General features: G+C 40.7%; 2 protein-coding genes across 4 annotated transcripts in view; one reads left to right on the forward strand and one right to left on the reverse strand.

Moving 5' to 3' along the window:
* Positions 1-735: 735 nt before the first annotated feature.
* NDUFC1 (NADH:ubiquinone oxidoreductase subunit C1) lies at positions 736-3,540 on the reverse strand (the record flags this gene model as incomplete). 2 transcript variants are annotated; one of them, XM_082050157.1, is made up of 4 exons in its annotated part: positions 3,401-3,540; positions 2,568-2,671; positions 1,651-1,733; positions 736-885 (listed from the first exon to the last, which is right to left on the reverse strand). In XM_082050157.1, coding segments are annotated over exons 1-4 (252 nt in total). In that variant the 5' UTR covers positions 3,465-3,540. The 2 variants fall into 2 exon arrangements, with proteins under 2 accessions (XP_081906283.1, XP_081906284.1); XM_082050158.1 differs by lacking the exon at positions 736-885 and having other exon boundaries at positions 1,650-1,733.
* A 101-nt stretch (positions 3,541-3,641) lies between these two features.
* NAA15 (N-alpha-acetyltransferase 15, NatA auxiliary subunit) overlaps positions 3,642-26,436 on the forward strand; it is a 40,782-nt gene continuing 17,987 nt past the window's right edge. The window contains exons 1-10 of one of the 2 annotated variants that reach the window (XM_082050903.1): positions 3,642-4,409; positions 17,426-17,510; positions 18,394-18,498; positions 19,216-19,373; positions 21,454-21,588; positions 21,759-21,912; positions 24,230-24,349; positions 25,048-25,143; positions 25,280-25,386; positions 25,795-25,867. In XM_082050903.1, coding sequence (XP_081907029.1) covers positions 4,356-4,409; positions 17,426-17,510; positions 18,394-18,498; positions 19,216-19,373; positions 21,454-21,588; positions 21,759-21,912; positions 24,230-24,349; positions 25,048-25,143; positions 25,280-25,386; positions 25,795-25,867 — 1,087 coding nt within the window. In that variant the 5' untranslated portion in view covers positions 3,642-4,355. The remainder of the gene's footprint in view (positions 4,410-17,425; positions 17,511-18,393; positions 18,499-19,215; positions 19,374-21,453; positions 21,589-21,758; positions 21,913-24,229; positions 24,350-25,047; positions 25,144-25,279; positions 25,387-25,794; positions 25,868-26,436) is intronic. The other variant, XM_082050904.1, reaches the window with a different exon arrangement.

Here is a 26,436-nt window from a genome sequence, read left to right on the forward strand (position 1 = left end):
TGGTCGAAGAGAGCGAGACCTTCCTGATCTCTCACTTTTATAGGATGTATGATGTGTATGGGATGGAATACTCGGTCAATTTCAGTCACCTGTTCTGTCCACCCATCTTTCCACTCCAATTATTTCCAACTCCAGTTCTTTCCCTGACTACCAGGAGGGCCAGTAATGGGCCACAGCTTGTGACATTTAATGTTTCACTTCAAGAAAGTGCAGTTACTTAGAATAACTTAGCTGGAAGGAAAATTGACTAAAAGAGAAACTGGTCTTGTTTTTAACAAAACCAGGACACCAGATCACAAAAGACTGAAGAACAATAGATCTAGACCAAGCTTGCAAACAGATGCGCAACTGAAATTATGGCAGCTCTTTAAGTCACTAGGTCAAGCTTTGAAAGTCTGTCTGGTCAAGACTGAGCTGAAAGCCTCCTCTGATGCATAAAGTAGCAAATACACATTTTTGGCATTTACAGATATTACAGTTTTATTAGGTTGCCGATAAATTCCATTCTTATTTATTTTGTAAATCCAGCAATGAAAACGATGGCAGAACAACAGTACACTTAACTTCTGGAATATTTGCTGAACTTACTCTGAAGTGATGTCTAATTTTGTAATATACCTTCCTGAGTAAGAATGAGTTTTGAAAGTAACACTGATAAGCAACAAAATAGAAGTGCTACCTTAAAACAATTTCAAGACTAGTTGAATGAAATATAAATGGCAAGAACAGTCTTCATAAGTTTCTCCCAGACTTTATAATTTATTTCATAATTCTGCACATGAAATGTATGAACATATAAGTATTTAGAGACTGTACTTCTGCTGTGCTCAATTATTTGCAGGACAACTGGTGATGACGTTGCTTCTTACTGAGCATACTGTCAACCTAAGGAAGAAGAAAAAAGAAAGCTTAGTGACAAGGAAATCAGATACAATGAATATTGTTAGAAATATCTCACAACATACTGTATTTTTAGCTGGACAGGAATATTTGGGGAAAACACAAAACAACACAGTGCGACACGTTTCTCTATACCTAGTTTAAGAGATTCTTTAATGTGGCATATTAATTGCCCTGAGGCCATAATCTCCAATAGAATTTTTAGTTGGCAGAAACACAGTTATGTTTTTTTGCACTGAAAAGGACAACGACTGTATATGGTTTCCACTATAATGCAAGTCTATGGTCATTGACTTTGTACCATTCTTATGTGTAATATACAAGTAAAACTGAGAAAAATGTTTCCTACTGTAGACCTGTTAAAATAAAAAAAGAGGCAAAAAAAGCATGCTATTTTTACTGACCCTGATCTCCTTGCCACTAAAGCACTCGTAAGGTATCCTCTTTGCAACCTAAACTTACTACAGACACTATAAGAGATGTGTTATTTTCCAAAAGTTTTCACCTTCAAGACAAAAATCTGGGAATGAAAATGCACACAAACAAATATATGAAAATACAAACCAGCCACCTTATTATTTTAAAACTGGGAATGTGTTAGAAAAATAGCAAAAGCCAGGATGTAAAGTGTTAAGGAAAATAACAAGGGAAGAAAAGGAGTGAGTTCAATATCTTGATTGCTAACAGAAGTCAAAGATGTGCAGAGTTTGTGTTTAGCTGAGTCAAAAGCACCTATATGTGCATACTTACTATGAACATTCTGTACACTTATGTTGTCTCTCTTTTTTTCTTCTTTCATATTCCATTACGTCCTCATTATGCTGCTTGAAAAGCTATAAAATAGCAGTATACATTAAATGGCTATCCAAAGCACAGCTGGAATCGGGGAATAAAAAGACTTCTACAGAATACAGAATTACTATTATCAGAATGAAAACTAACATTTAATTGGGGCAATACAAAGTAAGTTATCTGTAAATTATCAATTGTCCACTGAGGCATTTTTTCCACATCTTTCTCCAATATTTTCAGCTGGCCAGCTGGGGGAGGGAAGGTTCCTACTGTTAACCAATCGACCATCACCTCAAAAATGGGGAAAACCCCAAAGCAAATCCACCCCACCCTGAAAAGTGTTGTCACCATCAGAGTGCTGCTTATCCTGCACATTTCTTAGTGAGAGCTACTACACCCTGCGTGCTTCATCAAGACTGTAAGTTCTCTGAAACAAGGAATGTCTTACAATGCATTTTGCTCAGGAAAAAGTGGTCTTAATCAATCTACTACTGCTGAAAAATGAGAAGAGAATGGAGTAATAGTCTGATAAATACAACATTACTTAAGCACATCCCTAGGGTTTTGTTTGTATGTTTTAAGATCTATTGGGGAAAATAATGCTAAAGCCTTAAGCCAACAGGCTTGAAGAATTAATTCTTCTGTGGTGGCTGGTTTGAAGTTTGCAGCAAAGATTAATAAGTTCTTCATTTCTATAAAGAAAAGCACAACATAGATTTGGGAAAGCATAACTAATCAACATATCATACTTCAATCTTGACACCTGCTATGACCATCCATTACCCCAATTAAATAAGTAGGTTGTTGTCATTACCTTCAGATTACTACAGTTTGGGAATAGCTAAGTTTAAAAGAAATCAAATGAAAACACTTACAAGAGCCCACAAGGCAGCACTGGTGCTAAAAGCCAAGCCAACTCCAAACCAGTTTGGTTGGGCATAGTTAGGTTTTCTTGCAACAAACGCAGAACGAGTAAAAGCTAAAAAGGCAGATTACAAACACGTTAACGTTTTCCAGGTTGAGACAACCAAGTAAGTCACTGGCACCCATACAATCACGAGAAAAAACAAACCACCACAGAGAAACCCAATTATCATGCATGAACGGTGTCCATAACGGTGCTACAGCTCGCCCAGCTATAGACACACTGCAGCACGGGCTTCCTGACCCGAAGGAAAAGAGCGGGGATGGGGCGCTCCCAGCAGATCAAGGCAGCGCCTCTTCCCCTTTCCTCAGGCCACAAACCCCACAAGCCACTGTACTTTGCTTCCATCGCCTTTTCCCACCCCCTGCAGAAAGCTCCCACCCCTAGGCCCACCCCTAGGCTCCCACACCCGCCGCAGCGAGGGCACCTGCGGAGGGCCGGCCCCACAGCCGAGGCCAGGAGAAGCGGGGCCTCCCCCAGCCTGGAAGCGGCAGCAGCTTAGTACGTTTGGATTAAAGAAAAACAAGAATAGGAACATCGGCACGGCAGCTTGTTTAAATTCCTGCCGCGAAGCGAGGAGCGCTCCAGCTACCGTGGACGGCACCGGCCCTCCCGCAAGCAGCCGAGCTCCCACCGCACTGCGGTCAGCGGCGGGGCCCCGGGGCGCTGCCGCGGTCCCCGAATGCACACGGAAGGACAACAACGTCCTGTTCGCCTAAAGCAAAGTGGGCTCCACACCGCCCCGAGTCATAGCGAGCCAGACCCCACTCTGCTTCCACTCACTGAGGCTCGACGCTCCCGCCACCAACCGCAACCCCTTCGCCGACCTCAAGGCCGCCGCCGCCATCTTGCCGGCTCCGCCCCGCCCACAGGGGAGGCGAAGGGACGGGCCGCACTAACGGCCGCCCCCTGCCGGGCGGGCGGTGCTGCCCCGCCTCCCTCCCGCCGCGCCCGGTCCCAGCGCATCCTGCCCCGCCCGCCCCGTCCCGTCCCGTCCCGTCCCGTCCCGTCCCGTCCCCGGGGCGCCGCGCGGCCGCGCTGCCCTGCACGAAGCCTGGCGGGCCGGGCGTGTGCTGCGCAACTCCCCGCGCTCCCCGCCCTTAAACCGCCTTTGCTGACGGGGCGGTGCCGCCTCTCCGCCCGCGGAACCGGCTCTGCGAGGCCGGGCCGGCGCTGAGGCCGCGGCCAGAGCGACGCCCGCCCCTTCCCCGAGCGCACACCGCGCCCCTCGGCGCCGCGCAGCGACTGCGCCTGAAGCACAAGCACTAGGGCAGGGGCCCGCGGGGTTTCCTTCCCGGGGCGGGGCGCCCATCCCGGCCCGGCACACCTGGCGGGGGGCGCGGGCGGGGCCGGCCGCAGCGGCGGCGCGGGGTCGCGGCGCATGCGCGCGGGCCGCCGTGACCCGGCTGGGGAAGCCCTCCGCGGTGGCCATTTTGGCGGCGCCTCTCTCCGGCCTGCTCATTTACCACGTGAGCCGCCGCCCGGGGCTCGGCGCGGCGTGGGCAGCCCGGCGCGCAAACGGCGGCCGGGAGGAGCCGGGCCCGCGGCCGGCTAGAGCGCGACGGTTTGAGGGAGAGGCGAGGGGGTGGGAAGGCGAGGCGGCAGCGGCGGTAGCGGCCAGGTTCCGGCGGGGAGGCTCCCGGCAGCGGCGACCGAGTAGCGGGGACGGGACGCAACTCGCCCGCCCACCTCCTCCCCCCGAAGCCCCTCGGCGGCAGCGGAGCCAGCGGCGGGGAGGATGCCGTCGGTGAGCCTGCCGCCCAAGGAGAACGCGCTCTTCAAGCGCATCCTGGTGAGTGACGGGCCGGGAGGCCCGGCTGGGCCGCGGGGGGGACGCGGCGGCCCCTGCCCCGGCTCGCTCCCCCACGCTGGCGGGGAGCGGAGCCCCGGTGCCGCCCCGCGGGTCCGGCGCCACTGTCCCGGCCCTTGCGGCGCCCCGGCCACCGGCAGCTTCCTGCCGGGGCGGGCGGGCCGAGGGGCGCCTGTCAGCGCGCCTGTCCCGCCCGGGCGCGGGGCCCGCGGGGCGGAGGAGCGCAGGGACAGCCGCGTGTCCCCGCGGCCTCCGCCGGGGCGGTGAGAGCCCCCGGGAGCCCACCAGCGCTCCGCTGGCTCCGTGGAAACCCCGCCGTGGCCGTTTCATTCGTGGGTTTGCCGTCAGCAGCCGCTCTGCTGAGCCCTCCGCCTTTCCTTTTTTTTTTTTTTTAATCTCAGATTTTTGCCTTAGACAATAACCAGATGTGCTGGTCGGTGGGGAAGATGGCTTTCAAAGGAGGAAGTGGAGAAGGGTGAAGGTTTTGAAGTCTTCCCAAAGTTTAACTTGCCGCTTGCTCTCGTGAAAGTTCAACAATTGATTTTTCTGGATGGCAACTGGCATAAGGGTAAAAAGAAACTGCAGTGGAGCTTAGGCAATAAGCTTGGTTTTTAGAGTGAGGCAAAGATAGTGTGCAGTCCAAATACCACAACAGTGCGCACAGTTCAGTTAGACTGAAGAAACTTGTTTCAGCCAGGATGCAGGAACCTTGTGTTTCTAAGGACCTGGGTTGAACTGAAAATGACAGAATTACATTAGCAGCTTCAGTGGATTTATTTAGAAGATTTTGTTATGTATGTCAAGCACCATATTGTTTTCTCATAAAGAAGTTAACTTTGTCTAGAAATCTCATTTCAAAGAGGCTTAGATTACTATTTTTGATCCTTTCAGAGATCAGAAGTAAGATGAGTCCTGTAGTCCCCTTGGAGTAATGCCACTCTTACGGCTCTGTAAACTTCTAGCACTTATGTGGGGGGATGTGTGTAATCTTCTGTCACTTCTTTTTTCAAAATATTTTGTGAAAATAACATAAATCTGTAGAACTAGAGAGGTACAGGTATCTCATTCTGAGACATGCAGCTTCAGTTAGGGCTAAAAAGTAGTTAAAATGAACTCTAAAGCTTATTTCTACTTCGAAATATTTAGTCCTGCTTAGAAGTTGGTATGGACTTGGTGTGTAATTTTTGACGTGTTATGAGCTAGGAAAGCAGTAGCCTTCTGGCTGGCTCACCTATCTGTGCATTGAGGATGACTTGTGTGGTTACAAGACAGACTGAATCAAGGAGGCTGTCTGTGTTTAAACCTGACTGGTTTGGTGTTCTTTTTGCTGGGCTTGGTGCGTGGCTGTCTGAGTATTTGTGTGGAGGGTGGAAACAAGGGAAGAATAAGAGTTTCTTTGCTGAAAATGCTGGCTCAGCTCATGAGTTAGATAAAGCTCTGCAATTTGGTTCAGGTCAGAAAAGAGAAAGGAGTGCTCCAGTCCTGGCAGATTTCTATAGATTGAAGCAATTTTAATTCTGTTCTCTTTTTAACCGAAAAACTTTAATAAATATACAAGAGTTTCAGGTACTGGGTAAGCTAGAAGCTACTCCAGCATTTTGATGTTTTCCTGTACCTTGCAGGGATGAGCCTGTGGCATGTAGCCTGGTATCAAGACTACCCTGTGATTAGGTGTCCTTGTAACCCATGATGAATAGAAAAGGCTTGAAGTCGGTTTTCATCACACTCAGAATTTGGCTAATGAACTACTTGTCTGCCTTGTTATGGATAATGACCCTTCTCTCTGACGTTTTGATTACATGTTTGATGTGGATTAGTGAGACACCTTTTCGGAAGTCCCGTTTATCAATGCAAGTCCAAAGAAACTTCACTTCCCTACTCTACTCTTCTGTGCCTTCACTCCATCTCACTCTCCCTACAGCCTCTCCTCGGTCTACACCTTCTTTTCAGTGGACTGTAACCCTCTGTTATCTTTTGCTGCCTCTTCCTCTGGCCCATGGGTGGCTGAAGGAGAGGAGATGGAGTCTGCTGGGGCAGATGGCTCCCCGAGGGGACCTCCAAGCCCCTGCTGGGCTGGCGAGTTGTTCTCTTGAGCGTGCCTGGGTGAGAGTTTTTTTCAGCAGAAGCTTTGGGAAACAGCCCAAGTGGCATTGAAAGGATGTGTTACCCTTCAGCGGTCCACAGACTGTTTACATAAATGTAAAATCATTCACGTTTTCATTTTCAAGGAGGTAGTAAAACAGGAGTTAAGTAGGTAACAGCCTTGTATTTTTGGAAGTGAAGGATAAAATGAAAAAAAAAAAAAAAAAGAACAAAAACCACAAACTGATTTTTTGTGTGTTTTAAGCTCCAGAGAGGCCTCATTGCTTTGCCATTTTTAAGAAGTATGCCTGTAGCACAAATGCTAAGTGTTATGTTCTTGCAAAAACTACACTATGTTGCGCAGCCGGAAGTGGAATTTACCTTTCCGTAGCAAAAGGCAATCGTTAGCTTTCAGAGTTTGGTTTTTTGTTTGTTTTGTAGTAAACATCTTACACGATCAGTAAATTTCATTTGTGTATGGATTTGCTTGTAAACCAGCACTTCCACTTAACTAACAAATTCTGAGTTCAGGAGTGTGTGCACTTTGCCTTTGCGTGTCGCAACACACTGACTAGACCAGTCACTTTACAGGTATGTGGGGGTTTTAATAGAAACATTTTTCCATTTGAAATGCATTGCACAGTTTGGTGTTCCTGTAGTACAAAGGGAAAAAAAACACCTACAGGACTATGGATCGCTGTTCCGCTTAAACTTGCACTTCCATGAAAAAGGAAGTTTCTAGCTTATGTCACTCTTACAATTTTAACTGTTTACTGTAAGCCTGCAGGTAGATATTCCTCTTCTTCTGCTCAGAGGTTCTGAGAAATTTAGAATGTAAATCTCTACATTTTTCCCCTCTTCGTTTTTGATCCACTTGAGCATTTTAAACAAATTGAGCCTGTGTCATTCTTTTGAACACACACAATCTCTGAGCAGCCCAGAAATTACTCAAGAATTCAGGCAAAGACAGAATAGCAAACATGGGAGTCAAAGGAGGGAAATTGACTTTTTGGTACCCAGAAGGCAGATGTACTGTGAAATAATGGAAAAAGCTTTTTACTTTCTTTTTTTTTTTTTTTTTTTTCCCCCCTTCCTCCTCTCTTACTAGCAAAGATAAAGTAGTATTTCTAGGAAGCAGGATTGACTGTCTTAATTTATTTAAATACACCTGATAAATGTTTCTGGCACTTTGCCAGATTATTCAGCCACTGTATCTGGTCAGATACAAGTCATCACATATGTTCAGTTTATTTCATGTATCCCAAAGACCATATCCAGTTAACTTTTGATTGGATGTAGAAGTTAAATATATTGAAAATGTATTGAAGAACTATTAAAACAAAGCTATTAAAGATGCCATATGTTATGTGGAAAACTCTTTGAGCTCCTTTAAGCAGCAGAGGATACAGTTCTTTGAGTCACAATGTTCGGGCAGAGCAAGATAGTGAAAATGCTTCTGACCATAGCTAGGAGGCTTAGTTTGAGCAGGGAAAATAAAGTCCAGTTATTTAAGAAGTGAAATGTTGTATTTTAGGTTGCAAACAAACAGCTCAAATGAGGAACTAAGTATGTTCAGGCCTGGTTTGAGTAGGTTTACTGATTTATGCCTCTAGTACGTGCTGTACACATAGCATACTGAAGAAACAAGATGCCATGCTGGTCTGGGCTTGTGTATACCACATTGTATGCAGATCAAGAGTTTCTCAGTTTGTTCAGGGCTGATGATTGTATAAGGTGTTCATGATGTCTGGAGAGACATGCATCTTTCATCTGTGTATCAGTTACCTATGTGCTAGGCAGGCTTGATGAGGCATGGCCAGAACCTGTGTCCTCCACTGGGGCATTAAAATAACTACAGTGTTTGCTGCAAGAGAAGGGGGGCTTGAATTTCACCTTGAGTTGATAATTTCTATGGTAACACTGCTGTGCTTTGGGGTTGTTCATATTTGAGCTGGTCTTCTTTTCCATGTTGACTTCGACAAGTTTTCTACTAGAAGACATAGGAACTTCCTAATGATAAAAAAAGCCTGTTGAACAGCATCTCTTCATTGGCTCTGTTGTAAATATGTCAAGTCCGTCCTGCTGGGCCATCTTCCTCTGTCATCATTCCAGAATCTGCTCCCTGTCCCTCCACTTTCAAACTAGACAGACCTGTGCTTCTCCTTCACTAATACTTTCACCAGCACCCATCCTTTAAAAAGAATGTTCTGTCTCATAGAAGTTCAGGTGCTGACTTTAAGGTTGCTGAGGTGGCAGACTTGGAAATCTCCTCTTAAGTCATCTTGATTCGAGATTAAAGACCAATTTCCAGAATTTCACTTTTATCAGTAACTAAATAAATTAGCACATTTTGTTTGCAGTCGTCATTGCATTGGCATGACTGTATGGTAATCAGTATGCTCACCACTGGAGTATTACCATATACTATCTCATCTGAAACATGGAATTGCTAGCAAGGCTTTTCCAATATCTTGGCTGTTGAGATGTCAGTCACTTGAGTATCTCTTGACAAAGGAAAAACCACTTGGCCTTGTCAGAAGTAGTAGGAAACATTATGTCTTCATTGAAACATTGGAGCTGAAGAACAGACCTGCAGCTTTAAGCCAAGTCACTCTTCTTGTTTTTCAGAAATATTTCTCTAACTTGATAAATTAATTACTGTTTGAGACTCTAGGATACCATTAAGGTATCAGTTGAGTAATACTGCTGTTGCTAAAGCCCGTGTTCACCAAATTAGGCCCTTTGTTGTCACTGGAACTGTCAGAAATTGTAGAGGCAGGGTTCCTTGCTGTAAATTTCTGAAGAGCAGCGTAATTTTGTTCCTTACCTGTTTCAGTTATGAAAATAAAATACTTATTAATAGAAACACATCCTGATTTCTTCATGGTTGTAGGATCATAGCCAGTCTTATATTGTTGTGGCTATAGATACTCTTAGCTGAACCCAAAGTGGTTTTTGTAATTACCTAAAACTAATCTTATTTCGGGCAGTGGACTTGATCCAGCTTATATGGTATTGCCCTTTATTTTGGTTAGAATTTGGTCAAGTTGTGTTTATTCCTGTTTTTCACAGGTGCTTTTAATGAGTTTTTGCTGATTTTTACCTTCTGGGCACCTCAAGTTTAACTCTTTTGTCCACAGCAGCACTGTGTCAATGCAGCAAGACTGGTGATAAGGAGTTACATCTTTTCTGATTTTGCTGATAAGGGATTTAGCGAAAACAATTATTCATTGCCACCCTTAAGACTGAGGTCAGCGAGATTTGTTACAAGGATTTCTCTTTGCTTCTATGATACCACACGACTGAGTTAGCAAACCTTGCAATGTTGAAGAACAACCTTTCTTATCTTACTAACCACATTTAACTATTTCGTAATGGCTCAGTGCTACAAGACATCATCTTGCATACCTCAGAGCTAAGAGTGCTCTGCCCGTAATACATGGGTAGAAAATGTCAGTAGCCTTATCACATGTATTGGGCTATGTTGTGAGATACAGCTGAGTTGAAATGTCCATGTAAGTCCAGAAGAACCTATTGTATGGGCTCCTTTAGCCCTTTCCATGCCAGGTCTTGGAATTTTAATTTATTTGCTTAGTTGTTTCAGGTTATCATTAAGTCGATTATCAAAAAGTCGATTCGATCCATACTGGGAAGTACAGTCAGTTTCACACTAAATGGTGAAGCCTGAACATAGGGGTTCTGGGGCAAGGGACAGAAGTCAGCTGATCTTAGCTATTATATGGCCCAATTTCATGGTAATTCTCCCCAAGAAGGAGAGATTAAAGTGGGCAAGTAGTGGCCAGCAGAACTGATGTTGAATGATGGATTTTTCAGCAAGAATCTTGCTTCAGTGAGTGAAGATTCCTAGTTTTACTTCTACAAGAGCTGTAACTGTCAGCAGCTGTTTCCTGCTGGATTTTGTCAAATACAGGAATGAGACCAATTCAAAAACATAGACATAGCATAGATGTTTTTCCTGCCTCAGTGTTAAATGAAAAGGTACACATATTTCTTCTTCCTAAGTAATTTCATGTTGAACTTGTTCTGTTTGTCTGATTATATTCTACCAAGCAGTGCTAGTTATGAAGGTATCGATCACTTCCACAAAGTAAGGCAAGATGTGTGGGTAGAGGATTACTCAGTCCCTTAAATTAGGTTGTTGCTGAAGCTGTTTCTTATACAGAATAGTTCTGATCATTAACACTGCGGAGCAGGGGAACAGTATGATTTGTTTTGATTTGACAGCAAAAAATATGTAAGTTTGCCCCAGAGTTTTTCAGTGTTAGCGTATCTGTAAGGTTCGCGTGTCTTTTTTTCAGTCCTTGGGTTTATACATCTTGTATTTGTCATGAAACTGAATCAGTGTGGTGGAAGCACTTGCCTAGGGCTGTTGAGCTGTTTGATATGGTTAGTGCTCGAAAGACCCACTAATTCATGGTGAGTAGTTGCTCCTAATGCTTCCAGCTTTCCGAATCGTCTTTACTACATTTAGCTTGACTTATTGCACCTTAGTGACTTGACCTGTTCTAGTCTAGCTATAGAGAGAGTAACTGTGCTGGAAAACAGCCTTGAGCTGCGCAGTGCCTGGACTTACTGTCTTTTAAGTCGCTGCATCTGAACTGTGCGGGGAAGAAATAGATAGCATCTGAGTGGCAGACATGTATGTCATGCATTGTAAGTGCACGCTTTAGCTAATACCAAGGCCAAGTATGCTATGACTTTCTGCTGCCAAAGGTCTCACGGCATTGCAGCTGCCAACATCGCTATGTGATGCACAAGTGTACGTGTTCTGGCAGGGCAGTGCGTTCTCCATCATATTTTCTTCTGGGAACTTTCAGATGCAATTAAAAATTTACCCGTACCCACGTGTAGATCAGTTGTCCTGCTTGGTAACTCTTGTATATGATGGGGAATAGTCTGCAATATGACATTCACAGGCTGTTGTCTGAAGAGAAGTTGAATACAGTGGACTAGTGATGAGGAGTTAAGCTTGCATTTCCATTGTCTCTTGGGGCTGAATCCAATTTTGGTTCTTATTCAGTGAAGAAAATTGTATTCTTTGGCTAGTACATCATAACTGACTGAATTAGGATGTTTGCTTTAACAGAGTCACCATCAGTGTGATTTCCTGTGGGGTTTTTTTTGGTGGGGTTTTTTTTTTTAATACTCAAATTTGCAGTAGTTTTAATTCAGTTAACTTGCAGATATTGGAATTTTAAAAATTGGATAAGTTGGAATTAAGTGTGACCTGGGAAGTCTTCTTAGAAGAGAAAACAGCTAAAAGTTCTTCAGACTATTTTTTGCAAAATTCTGTCCTTTTAATAGAAATTTCACACTATTGTTTTATTACTGTTCCAGTTCAAAGGGCATAGTGATTGGGAATGTGATCCTATACCTGGGTCTGCTATATTTTTTTTTACTCTCACTGCACTCTTTCTTATAACCAGCTGTACTGGTCCAAGTAAGAATAAAAATACAGCAGTCAATGACACCCTAGTGCTCCTGCTTGTGTGCTTGGGGAGCAAATGGTACCTTCTTTGCTTTGGTGCTTATTCTTGAGGAAAATCCTAATTTTGCACACTTCCAGGTAAGAAAAGAAAAAGCAGCTTCTTTTTTATGTTGTTCTCCTATGCCTATCTCCAGCTTGCTCATGAGTTGCTTCTGGGTCGTATTCTCACCTGTTTAATCAGCTGCAAAATCCGGCCTAGGTGGACTGTTCCAAGACTCTTTTTTTCAACTATTGCAAAGTGGTTTTAAAACACTCTTGAATCAGCTAGGCTGGACATACACATCTTCTCTAGTGCCCCTGCTGGTAAGACGGTTTTCTGCTTTCTGTGTTTTGTTCTAGGTGATTCTTTGCTCAGGTTGAGTCATACCTGTTGACAGTGTAGATTCTCTGTGCTGTGAAGCTTCTAGCAAGACCTGTGGTAACTCCTGGCATTATGCTGAGTTAGTGCTGTTGTTAACTATTGATGTTACTGAACATAGAAGACACTTAAATCTGCAGCGTAGTGATTATAAAATGTCTTACAATTAGCAAATGTATGTTGGTATGGATATTATTTAGTTATTGAATGCTTGCAGGACATGAAGACTGCTTTGTGGTAGAGACGATTTGCACTTGTGGAAGTGAATATGTGCAAAATATTTCATGTGTAATGGCAGGATCTGGTCTGCCATGTGCTGTGTATTTCATGCTGAGATACGTAGCTGCATGTCAAAATGCTATACTTGAGTATTATCCTTAGCTGGAAACATGTGCTTAACCATTAAAATGCCTATTTGAGAGGGAAGGAAGGTGTCAAAGGCAAAATGTGCTGCCTGCTTACAGGTAGCAAACAGGGAGCCTAGTTCTGTACATTTCAAACTTACAGTTGTAAAATTTCTGAAAAGCGATTGCGAAAAAGTTCATACAGTGCATAAAGAAAACAATGTTGAATTAAGTTTGGATAAAAGTAATCTCTGTGCTATTGTCAGCAGCCCTTAGGAGTGCAACTATAATCAGTAGCATGGCCCTTGTACCTAACCTTGTGGGTAACCGGAGTAGTTGCTTAAGAATCCAAGTCAGTCGTGTTCGCCAGCGCTAGGTTTGATAACAAGCTTTGGAAAGTAGATGCACTAGAGAGTAAAGATTCAAAACTGGAAAACTGGGGCAAGGGGGGAACAAACTCCGTTTAGGAGTTAGCTGTCTACATGTAGGTAAGCTGTAAATAGCAAAGTCTTTTCACCTTTCTTCATGGCAGGCATCAAGGAAGAAATGCGGAGGAGTTCATTCACACTTGGCCTGCTGAGCGTGTGTATGTGTAAGGCACCTGCTGACCGAAGACAGATTGTGCACAGATGCCCTAATCCAGTTGAGGGATCCAAGCACCAGAGCACAAGCCCTCCTTCCACCTCAGACTCAGATTCTAGAGAATATGGGCTAACTCTGCTGCTTATAATTTCAGTCAGTCTGTGGTAGTTGCCATACATTCAAATCCACTGAACAAATACTTAGTGGTGGGAGAGAGGTGTGAATGCAAGTTCTCTCCTAGTTGCTGTGGTCTTGCATGATTTTGAAGGAATCATACTCTGCCTCATTTTATTAATTCTTTGTAGAATTGTATTGAAGCGGGTGGTACTTCCTTTCTATAAATATAGAAAATTAGTTAAAGGATATAAAAAGATTCTTGGTGTGGTTGGAGTAGGCTCTAATTCTGGCCACAGCATGTGTAGAAAAGCTTGTTAGGTATTTTTAAACATATGGTAACTTATTAAAGGAAAAGTTTTGAAGGGCAGCAAATGTGTAATAAGAGATTCAGTGCTGATGGAGAGTACAATTCTTTTCTTTTAAAGCATTAGCCTTAATGTTACTTTTCAGAAGTTTAGCTTTTATGTTTTCTCATTGCATGCTGTCACAAGTCACAGCGCTTGTCTGTCTGCACAAGCAGGCTGTGACTGCTGGCTTTGGAAGTGTGTATGTGCAGGAGTTCAGCTTAGAGGAGGCAACCATAGTCTTTGAGCGGTCTGTGTAACAGAAATATCTCACTGCTGGACAACAGCTGTCCCAAAGTAAGGGTCAGAGCCCTGGGCATGACTACTACAAGCTATTCATCTGGGACAAAACAAATTACCCAAATGAAGGCCATTTCTGCTTCCCACATGCCTGTATCTTTATGTCTTAAGATCACTTGAGATGTTCTTGTTCCTGCTTCTGTGATTTTTTTTTTTTTTAATTATTATTTTTAATTGTATTACTGGTTGTTTTTCCTTGTCTTACACATGAACTACTGACTCCCTTAAGGATTTTCTCTCCCAGGCTGTGTATTACTCATTCTTGTTTTCCCTTTTGTTATTCTTTTTGTTCATTATTTCCCTTTTTCAATATTTACTGTCTCCTTTTTCCTAAAAGATTTTTCTTTCATGTTTCTGTTCCGTGAAGCCACAGGTTCACCAAGGTTTGTACCGTCTATGGTGGCATATGCTGCATTCCTGACTTCCTTCTCTCTCATTCACACTTTTATTTAAGCTTGTTAGCTTGTAACCTCTTTGAAGAAGTAGGTAAGTATATGCATGGCTTCAAACAGTGGAATCTCAGAGTGATGCTGTTGGACCCAGTTTAATTAAACAATCTCCTCTTTTCCAAAGGACAAAACATGACCTTGATTTCATTTTTTTCCCTTCCTTTCACTGCTCAAAACATAAAATGTGTACATATAATACATACATAGCATAGGAAACTCACAAAATGACACAATTTGAAATGTTTCCACTAACAGATTGAAATAGGCTCGAACTATTAATGTGAACATTTGGAGAAATTCTATATAGGAAATCGCTCAACCTTGTCTTGATATAGAAACACTTGAAAATGGAGACCTATGATACTTCCCTGGGGTAAATATGCAGCTGTGGCTAGTTCTTCATTCAGTTTTTCAGGTGATAAAAGTACATGATCAGTTCTTGATAATTTATTTGCCCTACTCAGTGTTCTCTGTGTTGATGTGAACCTTTCTGTAGACTTAGGTGGATATAAACTCCTAAGTTTTTCCTCCCTGCACCCTAAAGGGAGAATTTGTTACAACATTTCTTATACAGAACTAAGGGTGCAAGGTACTTTACTACTCAGAAAAATTGATCTGCAAATGTTTCTTGTCTCTAGTATTTATGCCATCTTGGCTGACTTTCCTTAAACTTCAAGGTGAAGGAGTGGTTGTTAGCATGTGTAAAATGGAACTGTTTAGAGATAAGTTTTCATGTTCATAGCCAGCATCTGAGCAGCTGTACTTAAAGGCAAATTGCAAAACCCTGAAGTTCAGCTGGTGACAGTGTCTTAGTGCCTTAGTTATGCTGGAGACATGTTCTTAAGTTCCTGTGGCTGCACCACTTTTGTGACAGGTTTTGCTGCTTTCATACCTACCTAGGTGGGAGCAAATGGTGGTTCTACTTTCAGGGAGGAGACCAAGGCGGTAACTTTTATGACTGATGATTTCAATTAAGAAAAAAAAAAAGGCTTGATGCTATTGCGTTGTCATCTGTAAGCTCTTGTCAGCTCTGACCAGTGGCTCATTAAAGTGATTCAGCCAGCCACTTGAAAGCAGGTCATGACTAAAAGGTGTAAATAATAACCATGTAATTTTTTTTTTTTTTAAAAGAAATATACATATATATCTCCATACAGATTTCCTCTTACCTAACCCTTAATCTTCCTTTGCTAGGGCGTTCCCCTGCTAACCTTTCCTTGTCCTTGGGGATAGAGGATCTTTTAGAAGTGGAGGTCAGATAGGGCTTTGAGCAACGTGATGTAGTGAAAGGTGTCCCTGCCCATGGCAGGGGCATTGGACTAGATGATCTTTGAAAGGTCCCTTCCAACCTAAGCGATTTTATGATTCTTCTGTTGGTACATTCCTCTTTGAGCCCTTCTTGCTTTGGATGTTCTCTGAGCATCTTCCTTCTCCTCTTTCCTTCCCATGATTCCTTTTCTCCAAATGGAGGTGACAGCATAAGGGGAGGAAGATCCTTGGTCTGTGATGCCTCTTGATCTTCAACCTTGATATTTCAGCTGTAAGACCTTGGTACCTAGAGAATAATACATCCACTTAGCGATATACCCGTTTTTTACACCTTTGCTTGGAAGAGAAAACTGGACACTAAATAGCACCTTTCATGGTGCAAAAGCAATGTAAAGCTGAGAAGTTGAGGTAGAAACACCATTTTTTTTAAGTATTTCCATAACATTCATGTAACGTTTTAAAAGTTTTTATTTTTAGAACTTTCTGCTTGATGTGAAGACCTCTTGGATCTGCCTCGCCTAACTCTTTTTTTTTTTGTGGGAGCGCCTAGAGGACAAATGGTGTAATACATGCTTACGAATGCTCTTGCTTAGGGTAATTAAGAGCAGTGTGAGGGAAGGTGGAATCATGAACAACAGCTTCTTTAGAAGTACTTGAAAACTGTTGGCTATTAGCCAGCTTTACACTCCTGTCAGCTGTCCTGCCACCAGAACTGGTCAGGTAGAGTCAGTGAGATCTTGATATGAATTACTATTGAGTTTCTGTAGGATTTGGGTTTGCGCTCAAGCAATGTGTTTTTCTTTGCTCTTGTACTCAAGTCAGGGCATTGGTATTACAGTAAAATGAAACCGAATAAATTCTTAGCATTTGCTTAAGTGACCTAAAGTGTATGAATTGGTGTTTACAACATTACTTCTTCCTCCTTTGGCTTCTGTTTGAAGATTAGCATTGAGAGTGGATTGACAGAAGTAAAAGACTAAAACTGGTTTTAGAAGTTCATGCTGTATGCCACTTTGCATTGCAGTCACCTTGCACAATGAAATGAAACTCATACACAAGCAAACTGTTAAGAGTTGGATTTAATAAAGCCATAGAGGAATGTTTAATTTCCAAGATAATGTTAATATCTACACATTTTGAAAGTGTGTATGTATATGAGATAGATGTGCTGCTCTAATTGATGACAAGAGGTTGCTTTCGGAGATGGTTTAAGCCAAGTTCCAATGATTTCCTTGTCTTTCCTGCCTGTATGGTTGTTGGAGATTGTTTCATGGCCTTTCTGTGAAAGGTAATTGTGAGCCAAATTGAGTTGAACGCTTACTAAAATACGTTGTGACATAAGGTTTGCTTTTATGTTAAAGGCAGGTTGAATCTCTGTAGGCATTTATGCTTCCTGTGGTATCTTATCTGACACATTGCTGTATGATGATGTGTCTTCAGTTATAAATTTATGTTCTGACTAGCATACAGTATTTTTTCCGGTGATGGAGAGAATTTTTAATCACAGGAATCTTATAAAACAGGGCTCATTAAAATACTAGTACATACCCTAAAAGCCCTACTTGCACTGATGCTTAACTTCAGTGGTGCAGAAATACTTTCTCTAAAATTTTTGAATAAATGTACTCTGTTCTTCTTCAACAGAGGTGTTACGAACATAAACAGTATAGAAATGGGCTGAAGTTCTGTAAACAGATCCTTTCTAACCCAAAGTTTGCAGAACATGGAGGTAAGTTTTCAAATGGCATGTGTTCTCTTTTTTCCCTATACTTTAGGACAGAGTAGTAATTTGTAGCTTTTATAAATATTTATAGCACTTTATTGTTAAACATTTACCCTTAAAGCAGATTTTCTTAACAGAAAGTCACGAGAGCGTCCAGAAATCTGCACCGTGCTAAGCATTTCTTGTTGGTAAGATTTATAATTTTAAAGACTGGTTTACCAGTAGTCATAGCTTGCCATTCTTTATGCTGCAATTCTAATATTCATTATAGCATGGTGCAAGTTTCTTAATACAAGTATGTATTCCTTAAATTACTTTTCAGGTGAAATTGTTAATTCACTCCTGTAGAAGTGCAAGTCAAAAAGGAAAAGATAAAATATTGTTCAGCATGATATGTCTGAAGGAATAATCTTATTGTAAAAGAAGAAAAAGCTCTTTATCCCTTGCTGTATTTTCAGGTCAGCTCTTACTACTGAGATGAGAGTAGTAAGAGAGAATTTTTTTCGTTTCCAACTAGTTTGACATGAACCGATGTGTCGAAGTCTCAAAGTGTTGTGAATAAGTATTTGAGTGTTATGATGCTCTTTCACAGTAAAAAAAATCCCTCTCTAAAATATTTGTAGAGCAGACGCTTTTTAGTGCCTTTAAAATAAAACACAGTTTTGCTTTGTGGTGAAGGTTATGCATAAAGTTTATTGTCATGTATGATACGCTTAAGTGAATAATCTGCCAGTATTTTTCTATGTGAAAAAAAGAAAGCCAAATCTTGATGTTGATAACTGAGCCTAAATTTGCATTTATACTATATTTAGAGTTGCTATATTAAGCTTAAAAACTTAAGAAAATTAATAACACGTACTTCTTTGTTTATTTATTTATTTATTTTTAGAAACTTTGGCAATGAAAGGACTGACATTAAACTGTCTAGGAAAGAAAGAGGAAGCTTATGAACTTGTGCGTAGAGGCCTAAGGAATGACTTGAAGAGTCATGTCTGTATCCTTTTTGAAATAAGACTTTTGCTTATGAATGGAAAAGGTTCATTTCTACAACTACTGGATTTGTAGAGTTGCAGCAAAAGCTAGTACCATTAGGCTTCAAACTGGAAGTTCAGAATTTTAAATTTTATTTCCAATACATAAGAATATTTTAAGCTACCTGAAGGACAGATGCTTTGCAGCTATCCTTGTGGTCACAGCTCAAATATTATTCTGACTTGCATTGTATATGTATTTTTTTTCAATCAATGAGCTACAACTTTTGGTGGGCTGAACTGAGCATTTCAGCATGTGATTTGCTTTGAAAACATTAGTAGTCACCATTACATTGATAAAAATTTGTCATACACTGAGAATGCAGGAAGTACAAGCATTTCAGTTGTCTAACAGATGTCCTACCTCAAAAATGCACTTAAGTAAGCCTGATAGTCTTTTGAGAGTTGCTATTACTTGATTTCCTCCCCCAGTATGCAAAAAAGTACAGTTTACAGCACATTATATGCACCCTGTACATGGAACTGTTAAACAGATTTGGATGTTAGGCTTGCAAGCAGCATCTTTGTACTGCTAGGAAAAGAATTGTAATGTTTGTAATAACATTATTGTCTGTTTATAAAACAGCTTAAGAGCTTTTTGCCAACTGTTCTGTTACTGCCATGTTGGATCTGTTTTCTCCCTGCTCAGATTCAGTAGAATCCTTAACAGGGTGTTCCAGGTTGGCATGTCTATGGCCTTCTTCAGAGGTCAGACAAGAAGTATGACGAAGCTATCAAATGCTACAGAAATGCACTGAAATGGGACAAAGACAATCTTCAAATCTTGAGAGATCTTTCTCTGCTACAGATTCAAATGAGGGATCTTGAAGGTTACAGGGTAAGTATGTATACTGCATTTATTACCAGCTTCTAGGGAATTGCAGCAAAGGGGGCGAATTGTTTCATGACACTTCAAAAAAATACAGATTTAGATCTAGAGTGTTAGAACCATGTACTGCTCAGTGCTTTATGAAAGTAAAAGCAGATGTGCCACTGAGCAATTTCTATAAGGTATACAGATTTGATAGCATATTAAATGATTCTTTTTCAGCTTGGTGCAGAATTGTTTGCTCAATTTTTTTAATGGTGCATAATCCAGCTGTAAGTAATCCCCAGTCTTTTTGTTATTTTCTTGGAAGGATTCCTGCAGGTAAAAGGCAATGTGGTCAGAAGACAACTTATTCAGGCAAAGGAGATTATCTTTTTTTAATAACTTTTTACCATCTATCCCTCCTCCTTTAAATCAACGGCCACCAGTTTTCTCTCAGCAGTGGCCAACAATACAAAGCAAGTAGTGTGCTGCATGAAACATCCCATTTGCTTCCCAGCCAGCCTGAGTATTAGTGACAGCTACTTCCTCTGAGTCCAAATACTTTCTTACACTTCCTGTGAGCTATAAGGCTGTGGATCAGAACTCTTGAATATTCTTCCTCTTTCTTTTATTTAATACTCAAAAGATTTAGATTACTGTCTTGTTTTCTTCTATTTATTTTGTCGTAAAGTGGAATGCAGCTTGGTGACTTAGGTTCTGCCTGTTAGCACCCAGTTACTTGCTGCCTTGCATGAGTTGTCTGTATTTGCCGTGTGAGATGTTTCGCGCTAACCAACCATTACAAGGTGGCAGTGTCACGGCTATGATGCTTCTGTAAAGAAGAATACAAACTTTATGCTACTCCCAATGTAGTTAGATTTTTTTTCTTTTTTCTCTTGTATTCTTGAATTGTGAGCTGCTGTCTAGCTTGCCAATACCTTTATTTCTTGAAAAGTAGCAGCTTCTGTTCAGTGTGTGTAACCAAGAGTTGGCTGTGGTTCAGGCTAAGTTGTAGTTACTGCCCATGGTCTATGTACAGCTTACTTAGTATTGAACAGAACAATTACTATAGAAGGCTTGTTTGTTTTCTTACTGTGCCATCCAGGGAAAGATGACAATGGTTACCGTTAATGTTTCTAATTCAAACATTAATTAATTGGAAAAAAACCTTTATTTCCTCCTAAATTACGTTTCCATGCCTGGCCACTTGCCTGGTTTTCAGCTGATGCAGGCTGATGTAATAAGGTATTGTTTTTCTCTGGACAAAAACAAACAAACCAAACCATGAGATTTTTACCTGAGGGACTTTGGATAATATTTTATATCAGGTTTTCATCTTTCCAGGTTTTCCTTGTACCTTTAAAGTTGTGGTTGTTAAAACACATTAGTTGGTCTCTTTGTAGATTACTTCCTTTTCAAATTAGGGTCATGTTAGCATGCCAAGGACAAGTTTTGTTCTCAGAACCATGTGGAACTATCAGCCACAGCAAACTTGTGTCCAAGATAGGACATTTCTTAATCAGAGGGTTTTTTTCTTAATAGTAATTTAGAAATTTTACTCCTCTCTTGCTGAGACAAGGTAACCAAAACTTAGCATAGATGTCAAAAAATAATTTGCAAATATGTTATTTTGGCCTCTAGATAAATGTACATGTAAATGCATAATTACTGAACATACAAGTGATGCATTAAGGATTAAATGTTAACATGCTTAGAAGCCAGTAAATGTTCCTGCAGCTCAAACCAAAGTGTCCTGAGTTGCATTCTGTTCATTAGTGGTAAGACAGGAAAAGTGTGTCATCCATCAACAAAGTTAAACCAGCTAATCAGTATTCAATTGGACATGATGTGTTAATTTGTGGGGATTGTTTGGTTTTGGTTTGTTTTTTGTTTTTGTTGTTTGTTTTTTAATTCCATCAAGGCCGCTGTAGTGTTTTAAAGTTTATTCCTTCTTTTGGCTCAAAAAAACCTCAAAACCCCTGCATAAAGAAAACTAAGTTTTGGTGACATTCCTTAAATATTAGAATACTGAAGACATTCTATTGCATAATAGATTCTACAGAGAATCAGAATAAAGTCAGGAAAATTAGTAGCTACTTTTTTTCAGGAAACAAGGTACCAGTTGCTTCAGCTCCGACCTGCACAGAGAGCATCATGGATTGGTTATGCTATTGCTTACCATCTGCTGGAAGACTATGAAATGGCAGCAAAAATTTTAGAGGAATTTAGGAAGACACAGCAGGTAAGAGGAAGACTTGACATTTCTGTTTGGATTGCTGCTTAATGTAAAAATAACACATTGCTTGCTTTTGTGATGTGAAAAGTTTCTCCAGTTTCCTTAGTGAAATGAATTAAATCCCAAATACATTCTAGAAGGCTGAACTTTCTTCTGTGTCTTGCCTCCCTGTGTAGACATCACCTGATAAAGTGGACTATGAGTACAGTGAACTGCTGCTGTATCAAAATCAAGTCCTCCGGGAAGCAGGACTGTATAAAGAGGCCCTGGAGCATCTTTGTACCTATGAAAAGCAAATCTGTGATAAACTGGCTGTCGAAGAAACTAAAGGTAATTTACTTTTTGAAGGTACATTTAAACGCATAGTATACAATGGAATGCCTTTAGTGTCAGCTTTTCCCATCTTTTGGATTGTCTGATTTGATTTTAGATTGATTTATTCAATTCTGCTGTGGTAAAGGACTGTGTGTCTTGCAGCTGTTCTGTGTCTGTTATCCTCTTCTCCTGGGTCAATAAGACATCAGTAGAGTACAGACGTACTGTTCCGAAACTCTTGAGCTGATGAGCGTTTCAGACCAATGATCCTGAATTGATGTCCTGAAATTCTGTTTGGGCAGTGCACCCAGACTTACGCTGTTGTAGCTCTGAGAGTGATCCTGACCAGGAGATCACTAGCTGGAAGGGCAATATCATCTTTGGCAAAGTAGGAGGCTTCCAGTTACACTCACTCTTGCTGTGTGTGGAAACAGGCTCTTTAGCTGGGCAACCCAATAGAGGCTTCTCTTATTCACTTATTATAGTTCTAGGTTGGAATACTATAACAGAGCAATATAATAGTGTATCTTATATTCTACTACCAGAATTGCAGAGTGATAGAAATTCATTCTTACAGCTCTATTAACAGGTACACTTTTTCAAAGTGTGCTTTGTTCCTCTTCTGCTCTATGCTCGTACAGTCCTTCTGTCACCCTTTAAGTGAAACTTTCACTCTGTCAGAGGTGCTGTTTGGTCATGACCCGCACTGGAATCTGTTTGAAGCAAAGAGAAGAAATCTTTCTACTTTCTAATACTATTCATGTTGATGGTGTAGTCAGCTCCCTATTCCTGCTAATGGTGATCTCGCTGTCTTTCAAAAAGAACCTAGGAATCGCGTAGTGACAATATTATGGAAGATGTGTGGTACTTCCTCAAAGGAAAATTACTGCAGGCCACTCTCTGCTATTGCTGAATACATTATTTGCTTTGCCTACAAATAGAAATGCCTATAGTGATTACACTATTGCAGACCAATTTTCAGACATAGTAGGAGGAGTTATGATTGTGGGGGTGGAGTTCTTTGATGACTTACCTTTTATCCAAAAGACCTTTTGACATACTGTGTGTTCTTAAGCTTTTGATGAAGGTCTGAGGCTGGTACTGAAATATGATTTTCAAATAGGTCTTCACACAAAAAGAAAAATCCCACAACTTCTAGCAAGTTACCAGAAAAAGGAAGGAAATGCTCTTTGCAGTCTGTGCACTTTCAACAGGGTACAACTGATTAATTTCTTTTGGCACAGATCCCCTTGTGTTCTTAGGTCTAGCTTAGCTGCTGTGCTTATTACAGAAAAGCCTGCTAAAGAGTTGAGTGTTATCTATTAATTTTAAGTGCATGTGCAGAAGCCATTGTGAATGAAATACAACTCAAAACCACTGAAAATAGTACTGGCATTTGCCACCATTAGATAAAAATTATAACTTTCACCTCAGAGGAAGAAATTCCAGATTCTGTCATTCTCAGTGAGTGACCAGGTGATGTTTCCCTTGACATGAGGTACTGCATGCAGTCCCCAAGTTACCCTTTCTGTGGGAAGCAGCATCTCTTGACAAAATCGCATGTTAGTTGTGTCGCATGGGGAAGAAGAGAGGTAACACCAACTTGCATTTTCCTCATGAAACTGGAGGAGAAAAATCTTACCTTAATCTGGTATGCCACTGTATCACCTCTGGTGTGTACTATTTTAGTGCCTAACATCTGCCAATAGCAAAGCATTGTAAAATATTGTTTCCCCTTGTGAAATGGGAAATTGAATTTTGTTCCAGCATCAGCAGAGATGCTCTATACAGTTGTTAAATCTAAACTTTACTTTTAACAGTGTTATCTTGTAATGAATTATCATTAAAAGGAAACTCGCTTGTAAAATATCAAGAATTCATTAATTGCATCAATGGCTTGATTTAAAACATTGAAATTAGTTTTATGAAATACCAGACTGAAGAACCGTTCTTTTATTTGCAGCTCTGCAATTCAGTTTGGTTTTCATGATGCCATATTCATGAAATACTGTGTACTGCTTTTAATTGCCTTCTGTAATACCAACTGCATTTAAAGTAACCAGTCACTGCAGTAAGTAAGGAAAAAATCACATGCATCTTGCTTTTAATGTTAAATTTTCAAGGAAGTTTCAGAAGTTACTGGCTGGGTTGTAGAATCTTAATTGTAATTGCACCTAATATGAATGTAAAAGCATATCTGTGAACTAGTTTGTGATGCCACTGTGATCATTCTTTCTAAGAAATCAGAATCTAAATGGAGTTAAGAATTATCTAAACTTTTTTACTTCAGTGTCTCGTTACCTAAATTTAAAACTTCTTGGATTTCACACAGGAGACCTCCTGCTTCAGCTTGGCAGACTTGAAGAAGCAGTTGAAGTCTACAAAGGACTGCAGGAAAGAAATCCTGAAAACTGGGCCTACTACAAGGGCCTAGAAAAGGCACTTAAACCAGGTAATGATTTGATCTATTGTAGTAAATAAGCTGTTTCTGCACATTTGAAATTTATTTATGTATCAAAAACTTGTATTGCTTTCAATAATAAAACTTACTTTAAAAAATCCTCATTTCAGTTTGCTTTTTAGTCTTAATGTCTACATATCGTCATACTGTGTGTGTGTGTGGTGGTGGTGTTTTCTTTTTTTTAAGAAAGGCTGGAAGTATTTTTTTATTGTTGTTACCCTGTCTTATTTAAAACCAAAATAACAAAAAATGCAGTAAACCTTTGTGCATGGTTGAAAGAAGATAATTATTTCTTAGAAGACAGTTTTAATTTACAATTTTTCTTTTACTGTCTCTGTTACCTTAATCTTATGTTGTAGGTAATACTGGTTTTGGGAAAACGGGCATGATTCTCCTGAATGGTTTTCTTTGTTCAATATTCCAGCACAGTGATAAGGCAAGAACTCTTTTTCAGATGAGAGATAAGCAGTTAGTCTTCCACTCTTGGAAGAGGAACTTACTGAATAATTGAAATCGTTAAGTTAATGACAGTTTTAAAAGTAATAAAATGGAAGTTAATGTTCTTGAGGAAGTATATAGCCAATTAGTTGCTCTATATTCTGAGTATTTTTAAACCAGATATAAATCACACCCTTTCTCTTCCCACCAAGAAAGAAGGGAAAAAAATAAACTGTAAAATTCTATTACAGCTAATATGATGGAGAGGCTAAAGATCTATGAAGAGGCCTGGACTAAATACCCAAGGGGACTAGTTCCAAGAAGATTACCATTAAACTTTTTGTCGGGTAGGTGCATTTTTGCTGAGCAGGTAGTGATCAACACTTGTGTTTCTTAGATGCTAAGGTTTTAACAGCATAAATAGTCTGTATTTGACAAGTAATGTGTGGTAAAACAAAATCAACAGGTCTTTTTCCTCTCAAGGTGAAAAGTTTAAGGAATGCCTGGACAAGTTTCTAAGGATGAATTTCAGCAAAGGTTGTCCACCAGTCTTCAATACCTTGAGGTCGTTATATAAAGACAAGGAGAAGGTAGGTTTTACCCCCCACTTTTTACATTATTTACCTCGTGGCTGTGATGTATTGAAGAGTTGAAGGAGACTTTCTCCAGTGCTTGCTCCATCAACACTGTTGTGTATTATGGTCTAGTATATCTAGGAAAAAAGTGAAGTACAAGCATACACACCTTTCTGCCAAGATGGTAAATGTAGCAAACGAAGATTTACTTAGTTATAAGCTGCTTAAGTGTTAACTGGGAAATACTTGGTCTTAATTTGTTAAAGAGAGAGGTGAGATTGAGTGCATTCCTGTATGTATTCAGGATATTGCAAAATTCTCTCACAAAAAATAACGAGTTTGGGTAACACCAGATAGTTCAACTTGAAATAAAATACCATCCTGCCCACAGATTATTTTTTTTTTCTTGTCTTGCATCTGTAGGTGGCAATCATAGAAGAACTTGTGATAGGTTATGAAACCTCTCTAAGAAGCTGCAGGTTGTTTAACCCAAATGGTGAGTGTTAAAGCAGTCATACTTCATGGAAATAGTGCCTGGTGTAAGAATTATGTGACCATTCAGAAGCAGAGAATCAGTGGGGACCTAGGAAATTGAGATGATGAGGGGGTTTCCCCCCCTTTTTTTTTTTCCTTTCCTTTACACAGAACTGAACCGTAGCTATCCTTAGGATGCATTTAAGCTGTCATATATAAGATCTGTACTCAGAATCTAGACACTTGTTCTAAAACTTCTGCTGGATCCATAAATTTCATAATCTTTTTGCAGTTCTGTGTTGAAGTATTCTGTTTTCAAGAGCTGGGTTTATCATTGTCTGGGAAATTGGAATTTGAAAGATATGTTAAATATTTAATTAGAGAAATGTCAAACAAAAAAGGATACTGATAGCACGGTCTTCAGAGGAAGGGGGTTATGGAGCTTTTGATGGGGGCTGGGTTTTGTGTTCTTTGGGGTTTTGTTTGAGAGTTGAACCAAAACAATCAACCAAACAAACAAACCACATTTGACTGACAGCTGTCTTGTTGCGAGGTATTGTTCTACATGTACTGAATCCAGCCTTCATAGTT

The sequence above is a fragment of the Streptopelia decaocto genome (assembly GCF_964273445.1).
Source record: "Streptopelia decaocto genome assembly, chromosome: 4".
NCBI classification, from domain to species: Eukaryota; Metazoa; Chordata; class Aves; order Columbiformes; family Columbidae; genus Streptopelia; species Streptopelia decaocto.